This window comes from Poecile atricapillus, chromosome 4 (genome assembly GCF_030490865.1).
Source record: "Poecile atricapillus isolate bPoeAtr1 chromosome 4, bPoeAtr1.hap1, whole genome shotgun sequence".
NCBI lineage: Eukaryota > Metazoa > Chordata > Aves > Passeriformes > Paridae > Poecile > Poecile atricapillus.
Genome location: NC_081252.1, coordinates 19,176,990 through 19,189,646, shown reverse-complemented (window position 1 = coordinate 19,189,646; position 12,657 = coordinate 19,176,990). Strand labels below are relative to the sequence as shown.

At 43.3% G+C, this 12,657-nt stretch overlaps 1 protein-coding gene across 1 annotated transcript; it reads left to right on the top strand.

Moving 5' to 3' along the window:
- The first annotated feature begins 356 nt into the window (after window positions 1-356).
- LSM6 (LSM6 homolog, U6 small nuclear RNA and mRNA degradation associated) lies at window positions 357-6,477 on the top strand. Its single transcript, XM_058839040.1, has 4 exons — window positions 357-453; window positions 1,407-1,519; window positions 4,581-4,694; window positions 6,203-6,477. The coding sequence occupies exons 2-4, from the start codon at window positions 1,426-1,428 to the stop codon at window positions 6,235-6,237; spliced, it is 243 nt and encodes an 80-aa protein (XP_058695023.1). The 5' UTR covers window positions 357-453; window positions 1,407-1,425; the 3' UTR covers window positions 6,238-6,477.
- Window positions 6,478-12,657: the final 6,180 nt, after the last annotated feature.

Below are 12,657 nucleotides of genomic sequence, written 5' to 3'. Positions count from 1 at the left end.
GGCTTTTCGGGAGGGTGGTGGAGTCACCACCCCTGCAGGTGTTTAAGGGAAGACTGGGTGCGGCCCTCAGTGCCACGGTCTGGCTGACAGGATTGGCCAATAGGTTGGATTCGATGATCTCTGAGGCCTTTCCCAACTTAACTGATCCTTGTGGGGCTTTTTTCCACAAGATATCGTTATCCTGTAAGATTTCTCTCCGATGGGGTGTTATTTTGTGTGGAATTCTAAGAAAGACATAAGAACCCCCGCACCTCCGAGAAGGTGCCGGGGCTCATCCCCCGCGAGGCCCCGGGGGTCGGGCGAGGCTCCCCAGGGCCCCCGGGCAGGCGGGGCCCGCTCCGCGCTCCGCGCCCTGCGCGGGCTGGCCCGCCCGGCCGCCGTAGCGGGGCGGGGCCGCGGCGGGCGGGGAGAGCCGGGAAGGGGCGCGGGAAGCGCCGGGAGCGGCGGCGGGCGGTGAGTGTGGGGCTGGCCCGGGGCTGTGCGTGTGCCCCCCGTGTGCCCCCCGTGTGCCCTCCGTGTGGTTCGACATGGAGCCGCGGTCTGCGGCCGCGACCTCCCTCAGGGCGCTGGGGCCGGGCTGGAACGCGATCGTTCCACACGGGGGGAAGCTGCTCCAAACGCGTGTGTGGTCCGGGAAAGGGACACAGCCCTGGGGCGCCAGCAGCGCTGGTGGCGGTGGGTGTTGGTAGGGAAACTGAGGATCCCTGGGTTCACGGCTGGAATTGGCCATTGCGATTTGCCCCAGGAAGCAGCGGCCTGAAGTCGGCACCGTGCGGGGGATTTGTGCCTTTGGCTTAAAACGCAGAAGAAAGCGGCGTTATAGCAGAAGTCAAGCGAATATTGAGAGGGGGTCCTGCACCAAACTGGGTGCGCCTGCTGCGTTTTTAAATCACAGCATCTTTTCTCTGTAATCTAATTACAAGCCTTAACTTAGTCTGTTTTATTATCTGGAGGCATGCTTTTAAATTCATGCTTCTGTTTGTGAGCTGATAGCAAAATTATTCTTGCTGTTCCTGCGCATACTTCCGTGTATAGAGCATGGATGGACTGCTCCCTCCGCACCTGAAGATGTGAAACACCTATTTATGACTTAGCTCTCTAACACTGTTTTAGCAAAAGATTTCAGGGATGATGACGCCTTCGGTAATATTGAAATTTAAAAGTTGCATAGTATGGCAAACAAGGATTCTTAGTAATGCTTTCAGAAGTAATAAAAATGCCAAAAGGAAAGTTTAATGCGATAGCTATATGGGCTCTGTCTCCCCACCTCAACCCTTAAAGTTTTGCTTTCATTTCCTTCAGTATTTCTTCTACTGAATGTATTACAAATCAGGGGTCTGCCTGTCTGTGTAGTATTTAAAACTATGTGGAAGCATGTCTCTTATCCTAATGTTTTCACTTCTCAGCTTACCAGAGAAGGTCAAGATGAGTCTACGGAAGCAAACCCCCAGTGACTTCCTAAAACAAATCATTGGAAGGCCAGTTGTTGTAAAATTAAATTCTGGAGTTGATTATCGAGGTAAGTTCACCATCTGTCTCTCACAGTGGGTAAAGTGATTCATTGAGGAGGCTGGAATGGATGCATTGATTTTGAAAAGAAAAATGGTGTGATCCGCAATCATGGAGTATGAGAATAGAGATCTCAGAATGGTGACAGTGAAAATAGAAAATCAACTCTGGAGAAAGTGATAAAAAGAGGGGTAACAACAGTGGATTTAGAGATTAAAATTACTGATGTAAATCATTAGTGTCCTTTGTCACAGGTGATTAAACTGGATGATTCTGAGTTTCTAAACTGATACTTGGAGAGATTGTCTGGAATTACAACTCATGAAATGGCCAGAAGCACCCCTTGTTAGAACTAGACTCAGCGTTCTGTTCTCTAATTAGATGTAATATAGATCTTGGTCCAGGAAAGCTTCAGAGTAAACTGTGCTGTCAGTCAGAATTCTTACATGAGGGATGAAAGCATTCATGACATGCTTGGTTAAACAACCAAGATGTGTTGGATCAAGACTCACAGAGATAGAGGAAAAAGTTTAGTGTAGCTTTTGCCAACTTAATTTTAACACAGCCCATCAGTTTTATTCCTGATTTCTTCAGTCTATCAGTATACCTTCATGTATATAGATTTTTTTTTAACCAGTAAATTAAACTTCTCTGTGCAGTGAAGTGCTGGTCCTGCTCCCATTAAGATAACAGTAGCAACCTGACAAATTTTTTTTACTAGTATCCAAACTCAATCGAAACTAATGTCTCTTTTGTTGTGCTCAGTTAAGAAATTTTATTCTGTAATGACTTAAACATTATTGTTCTGCAACAGATCCCTTCCACAGAGAGGTTTACTTCAAGTGACTTAGCTTGGCACTTGTGAGGGTGGAGGGGAGACTTGTTTGTGCTGTGACAGTTTTAAATTGTTACTGTTCACTGACAGAGCAAGCAGTGCTTTCTTATCCCTTCCTGTTTCTCTTCAGTGCTGCTCAGCTGACAAAATTTACAATCTCTCATTTATTTGAGAACCACGTTGTCTGAGCACTTCAGGTGGGGTTGGGGGCTTAAAAGGTTCTCTGCCTCTCTGTAAATTCTTTAGGGCAGGAGAATATAGAGAGGGAACTCATTGAAGTCAATTAAAGCAAGTCATCATTAACCTGAGGGGTACAAGGAAGGCAGGGCCAAACCAGATTTGAGGTTTGCCCACTTTTTGAGACCGCTGCTGCCTTTCCCGTGGTAAGATCCATTTGTAAATGCTATAGATGAACTACTCAACCTTTCCTTCAGCAAAGCTAGTTTTATGTGCCTGCAGTTAGACACCACATTAACTGAACAGGAGTTCCTTGAACACCTTGATTTGTCACTGGATTTTCCCCCCCTTTCCCTTCCTTACTTCCGTGCACTCTTGATCTTGTGACAGAAAATCCGTGTAGTGTTTTTGTTTGAAAAATATGCACTTAGTTTGTTTTCTGCAGAAATGTGACCACCATTTGTAAAAGTCAAACATTTACAAAACAGCATCTCGGGCTGTTGTTGCAGATCTGTCCAGATTCTCCCCCAGGCTGACTTTTTTTGTTGTCTCCACCCTTGGAGGCCCCACATGTACCAACGTGGCCTCATGCAAGTGTTGATGTGTAACTGAAATGTCTTGAACCATTGCCAAGTGCTGCCAGTGTCCAAGGCAGGAAGCCTTGGGAAATGATCAGGGATACATTAATGTATGGTTTCTATGGGTAAATAGAGATCTGTGCATTAAAACATCTCGACATACAGATAAAACAGATAAATTGCTAGCCAGGATGGGCAGTGATAATATTTGATGCCATTAGTGGTGTAAAAGTAAACACAAAGAAAAGGAGGAAGAGAATGAAACGACCATGAATGCACTCTAGGAACAAGAGTTTGAAAATACTGCGGTTATGGCCTACTGAGATGTAGCTCAGGTAAATCCACATGGTCCAGTTTTAACTTTGGACAAACATACTTTTGTTTTCTGTCATTGTGTGGATCCCTCAGGATTACTAGAGTGGAAAAGAATCCTGACTTTGGTTTGGTTTTTTTTAATGCATTTAGTGGCACTTTGTGAGCAGTTTTTCCTATGTCTGTGGCAACAAAGGAGAGAAAAATAGAAAGCAAAATGATAATCTTTAAGCCATGACAAGTTGGCAGAAGTTGAATTCCTGATTATTATCTGGAAAATCCTGCAGTAACACTTCTGAAAAATGAGAATGTATCCTGAGTTTTCTCCCTCTTCCTAAGTACAGCCAATATACTATATTTCAAGTTTCACTGCTAGGTAAATAGCTAGGTGTTTTTCAGAGGAAAAAAGTATTTAGGTAGTGCTTTCTGTGCAAGGATGAAATCAGGAAAACCAACATGCAAGAGAAAGATAAAACAACTTATAAAAAACTGTAATACCTATGTGCCACTAAAATGCGTATTTTCCTGATCCAAAAAATCATCTGATATTACAAATGACAGATTTTTTTTCATTACTTGCATTATCAAAACAGTGTAATTTTATTTTTTGTGGGAAGATTTCAGTGACCTTTTTTGAAAATTATGTAGAATTTTGTTGACATCAAAATAGAGACTTGCAGCCAGTGTTCTTCTGGCTCTGTAAGCATGAAGACAAATACGTGTACGCTGTCCTGTATTAAAAGGGTTGTTTTTCAGCTATATCCTTCACAAGTTTTGTTGATAACTCTGTTTACATAGCTTTGTCCTTAGGTTATCCAGTTACACTTAATGTCACAGATATTTTTTGGTGTGTGCTTAAAACACAAGTGAGAAGGGACAGCTTAAACTTTGAAAGTGGAAATTGTCCATCTTTTGAAATAATGTCTTAATAACTTCTTTTTTTTTTTACTCCCACAACTCTTACACCAACTGATAGCATTGCTACTAGAGTGCTTGGGATTCCTTTCTCCCAGCTGAATTATTTGAAGATGTATGTCAATGCTTGGGTTTTTAGTTTGTTAGAAGGATACAGGGCGGGTTTTTTTCCTGTACTGTTCAAACACAATGCATTTTTGTTTATTTTAAAATAAGTTCAAGCTGATTCCCTTTTAAACTGCCATTGTTTTCAGGTGTCCTGGCTTGCCTGGATGGATATATGAATATAGCTCTGGAGCAGACTGAGGAGTATGTAAATGGACAGTTAAAGAACAAGTACGGGGACGCATTTATCCGAGGAAATAATGGTAATTCCTACTCCTTCTGTTACTGCACATTAGAAAATTGTGTTTTGATATTCTGAATTTGAGGGGTGGCTGAGGTGTAAGCAAGCTACCTATAAGCCTAAAACTAACATTCTTTCTTGGAATTCTATACAATATTTGCTTTTTACAGTTTCCAGGGTCTTTCCTGCGTTCCTGTGGTCTTTTTTTCCTTTGAAGTTCATTTAGAGAAGCATGCTCTTTTCTAGCCTTCTTGGAGCTTATTTTCTACTGTTTGACAGGCTTACTCTTTTGCACTTACTGCTTGCCTAGATGGCCTCTGCACCATAAGAGTTTGTGTTTTTTAGGCAAGCTGCTTGCATAAATCTGTGCTACTGTGCAGATATTACAGTGACACAAATATTTTCTGGTGAAGCGGTTTTCTGGGACTGAATGAATGCTTATCCTTAGTCCTGGAGGCTATTTTCATCTTCTGAGTAAAGATTTTACCACCAGTCAAAAAAATCACTCATGCTTTAGTATCGAGCCTTTGAATATCCAAGTGCAGTAGGTGGATTTTAGCACACTTCAAGGACAATCCCAGGCTCCTGAAATGACTCTCTGGTATCAGGCTGTAATAGCAGGACATGCCAGGGAGAAGAGTATCTAAAAATAGAAAAGGTTCACAAGTCAGATGTGAAGAGATTTGTAGAGGAGGTAAATGAAGCAGAGTTTGACTAAGTTGCTTGGGAATAAAATGGAGCTCAGCAAGGAGAGATGGAATAAAAAGGCACAAGGACCGAATCCTATGTTAGAAAAAGAGTCTAAGAGAATGTGGCACCAGTGTAAAAGAGCATTTTGGGTGGAGAAATAATCCTTGAAATGAGGCCAACCCTTGCTTTTTGCAAGGCATTCGGATTGTTACACTAAGAACTGGAGTGACACTACAGCTGGAGAATTAATTAAGGAAATAATCTGTTACGAAAGTTAAAACAAGTGGGTGAGAGGCAGAAGGCTCAAGAATAGGCTGAACAGAGAAATGAAGACATGTGGCAGGTTTAGGAGCACAGTATCATTTTATGTTGTGACTGGATCTGTTATGGGAATATCATCAGCCAAGCAGGAGGAAGATGTCTGTTCCTTCATAACTAATCACTAGCTTTGCCTTAAGTGCCTGGGATTTCCAGCTTTTATTGATAGATCACAGCATTAATGTCTGACACCTGTAATTCTGCTGTTGAGGAGCTCTCTCATACTCCCCTCAGTAATACTGCAGGGCACTGCCTTTGTTCCTGCTCTGTTCATCCGACATCTGCTGGAGCATACGTGGGCTGTGAATAAAATAAATACTGAACCAAAGTAATACATAATGTTTAGAGCTAATGGCATTTTTTGAAACTTGGACTTAAAGGTTGCCTGGCTTTGTTCATGCTGAATGGGATCTATTACAGTGTCAATTTATATGCCATGGAAATAAGGTGTTTTAAATAAAAAGGCTTCTGCATGTTATTTACCAAGGCCCCCTTCTTTGTGCCACTTTCTGTTTTTCACAGTGTTGTACATAAGCACCCAGAAGAGGAGGATGTGAAGGTGCCAGAAGGAGGCTGTTTTTTTGTACTTGTGAACCTCTTTGAAGTAATGAGCCCTTATTTCATTTGTAGTTCAAAATCCACAGGTGAAATACACAAGTGTTTAAGTATTTTTTTTAAATAAATGTAAATGTGAGTGTAAACTGCCTGAATGCTTTTGTTTCAAAGCATTGCTTTGTTCAATTGTACAGAAAAAAAAATAAATAAAAGAGGAGCATGTGATAGTGCTGCAAGACTAATTTGAATCAACAGCTGATTTAATTATGCTAACAGTTAACAAAAATACTGATTGGCAGGTAAACAAGCATGGAGTAATTGCAAATCAGAGGCTTGTATTGATGGCAAAACAATAGTTTAACTGGTGGTGGGAAGGGAAATGCTGATGGTTTGGTGACAATGACCTGTCCCTTTTGGAAAACACAGGGTCAGCTTTAAATGCCAGTCTAGTAAGAGTCATCGGCTAAAAAGTTCAGATGTCCAAAAAATCTTGAATTGTGGATTGAATCAAGGGATGTAATAGTGACACTTCAATAGTTAAGGGTGGGGAAAGAATTGAATCAAATGGAAGAAAAGCCTTAAGGGTGAAAAGAAAGCTCTGTGCCAGCTGAGGAAGTCAGTCAGAGGTGAAGAGCTCTCAGTTGGTATGTCAGTACAGCCTAGTAGCTACTTCACCTCCTGCCTGTGTACCCCCCACCCTTCCTCTGCTTGGGGTGACCTTTTTATTGTGCCTCTCTACCAAACACAATGGACTTCTTCAGTAAAAAGCAGTTTTAACTAATATCTAAATCTACTCCTGAGAACACACTAGGAATGTGTGGAAGCTTTTGTCAACATAGCACATGTGCTCTCTCCAGCCAGTTCCTTCTTTCTCCCATCCACTCCCCACACAACCTGGTACCATCTCTATATTCCCTCTGGCCAGAAATGAGAACAAGCACATTAGAGTAAGGGATATACATTTGGGAGGGGGAACCTCTGAGCAGACAGCAGAGATGGAACTTGCTTGTGGGTATTTTGCAACAATCCCAGATATCAAAGCACAATGAATGAATGCAGCTCACTTTTACATGGATACTTATTCCAATTTTTAAAGTGTATCTTCTCCTTTGACATGCAGTCTGCCAAGAAAAAAAACCCAAACCAACTCTGAAAATTCAGCTACTCCTTCACCTGAGTGTTCCTGCACTTAACATCACACACTCAGAATGTTTCCTTGTTCTTCATGACAAGGTAGTAAGTTAGGGTAATGTACTTCATGGTGAGGTTATTGAGTCAATTTTTTTACATGAGCTTTCTGAAGCCTGTCTTTATTCTTTGGACAGTTTATAATGCCTCAAAGAACAAAAATACTTCTAGTTGTGGATGGATTAGCACAAGACAACTGTGAATTCTGTTTCCCATTGTTCCCAAGTACAGTAGCTCTGATGCAAGCAGGGAATAGTAACATGCCAGTTATAAAAGGCAGAGAATGTGAACTGCAAATTTTTAATTTTACTGTATTTTAAGATGAAGAAACAATTCTAAATTATTTTGCAGTCAGTAGTTAACCTTTCCACATTAAGCACTTCAGAAGCCATGCCAGAACACACAAATAGAGTTGTTACCATACAATAGGCTTCAATAATTTATCATCTTCTGACAAGGGTTGAAAAAGGTCCAGGATATAAGACAAATCACCAACTTGCTCTTCTGTAAGTGACTTTTTTTTTAAAAATGAAGATGTACCTCCAAGTGGGGCATGCAATTTTTCATTTGCCTTGTCGTCTATATGTAGCTGGTGGGTAACTGTCTGCTTTCAGTCCTGGAGACTGTCCACATTTTGTTGTTTGGTTTTTTGTTTTAATATAGGGTTAATTTTTTTTCCCCTCTCCACCTTCCTGTCCCCCTCCACACACCTTTCCATGTACAGCAACGCATTTTGCAGACTTTGACTTAATGCCGAGTTTGCATTAACTTCTTAGCTGTGGTTTCTACAAGTCTAATTACAAAACATGTTTCAGTTGTAATCTGCTACTTCTGGTGGTCTGATCACATACTAAACTCTATATAAATATAAATACTATGTAGTTTACACAAGGGTTTTTTTAATGTATGCTATGTCATGAGGTTGCTATTACTCTGTGAGGTAGGAAGATTTGCATTGAAGGTCAGCTGTTGTAATTCATATTTAAATTTCAAAAGGAGCAAAAGAAGCTTTTACTTCCCATGGTCTCTTTCAGTTTATTTTATAAATTCTCTATGTGACCTCATTTACTATATCCTGATGCTGTTGCCACAATATCTGTGTATAAAGCAGTTTCACTTGCGGATCAAGCTCACAGAGATCAGAACTGACCATGAAACATTAATACCTTGAACAACCTGCAAGCATTTGTCTACCACTTTCCTTAGAAAAATGTACCCAAAACTAAGTAATCCAAAACTAATAAAAATTACTGAATTTCAAAGACTAAGGTTGCACTCATGTTGACAGTCAGTATTTTTATGCAATGAAATCACACTAGAACCATGGCCATTCAACCACTACCCCACTCTCAGCTACACACTCAGTTCACAGACACTCCATGAAGAGCATGTAGCATGAATTTGCTACATGCCCACATCCAGCACAAGTTTCTTGCACTTGAAAAAGCCAGACTGAGTCACATCTTAAACAAAAGCCTGGCTGGGAGCTGCAGCACACTATACCTTGTGGTACACCTCATGGAAACTAGAGAAAGCCTGGAAAGAGGAGGCAAGTAGTCACTGTGTGGTGGCACAGACAAAGCCAAGTCACTACTAAAGCCTGCAGTGCCCTAGAGTTGCCCCAATATAAAGGGAGCAGAGCAAGCTAGGAACGTTATGTTTTAAAGCTGTATACCCTGATCACCACTCACTTTTAAGATTTGTTTCCACCTGGTTCCTAGTTCAAAGGGAATCTAGTGCAAACCACTCTGAACATCATTCTTTTGAGTTCTTTCTATCTTTTTTCAGATGTTGCAATGACAAAACAGCTCGTGAGAGCTCTTCTGGGTATGACTTGGCCATTAGTTCCTCAGGCTTTTTCACAGCTCTGAAAACCAGCTGTGCCCCACAGCTGTGTTGTTCCTGGGAGATAAGAAAGCATGAAAGTGTTTGCAAAGTGACAGCCTTGCAACATGTGACTGATGGTACCAGAGCCATGCCTGATCTTTAATATCCCAACTCACACCCATGGCCAGCTCCAGCCCTGTGTTGGTTTTGAAAACAAGCCTGGAGAGTCAGCAGTTTCAAACTCTCGGATTTCTGTGCCAAACTGTTCTCCAAGCCCTGAAATCAGATGGGAGGGGGCATTTCCTGTGCTGCTGTATTGACCCTGAGTGAGGGACTCTCAGCCACAGAATCCCCCAGCCAGGTCATCCTAAAGGGAGCTCACGGGCAGCTCCCACTCGGTGCCATGATCACACCACCTGCCTGGCCTTGCCTTTATCTAACAGAGCAGCAAGAGATCGTCCTTTAGAATAGAGAGTTGGTTTTCTGTATGGAAATTATAAAATAGCTCAAGTGGTAAAAAGGGAGAGCAGCTCTCCATGGATGGTTTGCATCTGCTTTGTGCAGCACACTGCAGGAAAATCCATGTGGGCTCTGGCTGATGCTATGTGCACGAGGAGTCCAGTGTCTGAGGGTGTTCTACCTGCTGTCTGTATTCCTCATCTTATTCAGTCTTATTAAAGCAATCATTAAGCTATTTGTAGCTAGGCTGTACCTCTCCATCTCTCTCTTTTCTTCTCTTTCTCTCTTTTTCACTCTTCTCTCCCCTCAATCCCTCCTCTAGAGCAGAACAGCTGCCCAGGTTGCAGTAGTTACCGAATAAAATAAAGGGTTATTTTGGTTTGAATTTGTAAGGGAAAGAGACTCACAATGATGTATGATGCATGCATGTGTATATGCCAGTTCATTGCCAGCAGTGACATTTTAGACATTATCACACTTCAGTAAGTGACAGAAGAACGCCAAGAATAGTCAACTGGATAAAAGGGGAAGGACCTGCCAGTACTTTTGCCAACCCTCTTCCTAACTAGTATCAGAGAAACATCCTGGTCTCCCCAAAGACAGAGGCACAGTGTGCACAGGTCAACCCTGAGATGCCAGTTTGTAGAGCTCGTTCTCCATTCTCCCTGTGGGACTACCATGGCTTTTTAACCACTCATCTCACAGCTGAACACTGCTCTTTGTTTTAAGGATTACTTGAAATATTCTTAACTAAGGGGATGCTGCCACCTTTTCTGGTTTAATGGTCAGCTCCTCGTGATCTGAACTCAACTCTTGCCACCTTCAAGCTGTCTACTTGATCAACCTGCCCATTCTTCCCTAAACCCCCTCAAACTTTGTTCACAGGACTCAGGTGGCTCCAGCTGACCAGGAGGGACTCCTATCTCATTAAAACCCTTATTATTTTGCAGCAGAAAAGGATTTCCCCACCTGTCAATGAAGCAACCAGCTTGGTCTGGAGTGTAAGCTCTGAGTTTCTTATGTCCATGCCCATATTACAAACTGATCTCCACTGCACCTGCTTCACATGTGCTGTCCCTGTTGTGCCCTGGTGATGTGGAGATGTAGAAGCAATCTGCAAGAAGGACAGAGTTTCTGGACCAGAGAACCTTCAGTGTTACTGGATTTATAATCTTTTTGTGCGCTTTCCAGTGACATTTCAGGTTATATGGTTTATACTCTATCTTAATTATCAAGTCATTACAGAGCATGCACAGTTGTCCTCAGTGCTATTTCAAATTCACAGCTGTGGTCTGTGGGGTTTTTTTCCTTCTAGAAATCCACTACACAAGCGCTGCTGGGAAAACAATAGGCAGGGTGTAAGTTGTCTGATGTCCCATTCTTCTGCCAGCTCCCTACTGACAAAGACATTTATGACAAAAAGCAAACCTCTCTCCAGTTCCAGCGGTGCCACGTGGTCTGTCTGGGCCCCATGGTCAGAGCTGGGCCCGGCTGAGCTCAAGTGACTCCAGCAGGTCACAGCCCTGGCCAGAGAAGGCTGAGGCAATGCTGTCCTGGTGGGTGATGCAACCAAAGGCTCTGAGAGGGCTGTATTTCTTATTGGAAACATCTGCCTGTCACTTGGCATTTGAATGAGCAGTTCGAAGCTGCTGGTAGGTGCTTGTGTCATGGCAATGACTGTGACAGGCTTTTTCCACCTCTGAGGAGATGGTTGTGACATTTGCTTTGACTGTGGCTTTGAAGCCACTGAGTTCCTGTGCTTGAGAGCAGACAGTGAGGATGAATGCTGTGTAAGGCGGTATTTCAGATCAACCCAGCAATTAACACTGTGCAGGTAGTGCCATCTGACTGGTGCTGCTGCACCTGTGAACAGCAGCATGCCCTGCCCTGCCAGAGGCTGCTGCAGCCTTGGAATTGAGCATGGACTGTTCAATGCTGCCCTGCATCCTCTGCTGTTACACATGGGTTGGATCTGTTTGAGCCTCTTCTCCCTACAGCTTTGCATGGTGCTTCATGCAAACACTGAACACTGCTGTTTCTTCCCTTTTTTCCAGGTGGGAGTCAGTGGAGAAATGGCCCTCACTGAGTTTAGGAATAAGTTAGGAAGGAAAAACTGTAAGGGACGTGCTGGTTTCAGGAAAGGATTAGCCATCAATACAGCATAAAGGTATTCTCTTTTGTATAGGAAGGATGGGCAATTGCAAGCTGGAACAATCAAGAATGCAAACTTGTCCTCCCTCCCCTGAACTATGCTCTGTTTCCACTGAGAAAAGGAAACTACAAGACTTACCTTATATTTTGAAATTCAGTGTTTTTAAGGTGTCTTTGAAATGCAGAGAAGAGTAGCCTTATGAGAGCCCAGTACCACCAGTTTCCATATTTTCTAACCAGTTAAACAGCTGAGAGCTGGGCTGTCAGCAGCAGAACCTCAGTGCCAGCCCAGCATTCTGAGTCTCTTCCAAAAGACGGGTGTAGAGCAGGGCAGGCTGACGGGAGCAGCGCTAGTAAGTGAAGCATCTGCAAGCTTGCCCCCAGTATTTGGGGGGTGTCCTAGGCAGAGGTCACCAGGATGCCCCCTCTGGAGAGACTCACACAATGGTCAGATCCCAAGCAGGATTACAGATAAGGCACCACGGGCAGAGATGAGCCACTGGCAGGGAGCAGGGCGAGCCTGGTGACAGTGGCCCGGGTCGTCAGAGAGCCCTGATCAGCAGAGCAGTCTGCAGTGAGGAGGGACAGGATCAGCTCTGCCACTGACTGCCAGCACAGCTGCAGCAAAGCTCAGGCAAGGAGCAGGCCTGATAGCCTGGACATGAATACAGCTCATGTGCCAGGGGACAGTCACACTTATCAGAGGTTTGGTCCCCTGCACCAGCTTCAGGGGATTTGCGGGGTGTTGATGGCTCTTTCTGGTGAGGCTGGCACATGGGATGAACATTCCCAGCCCT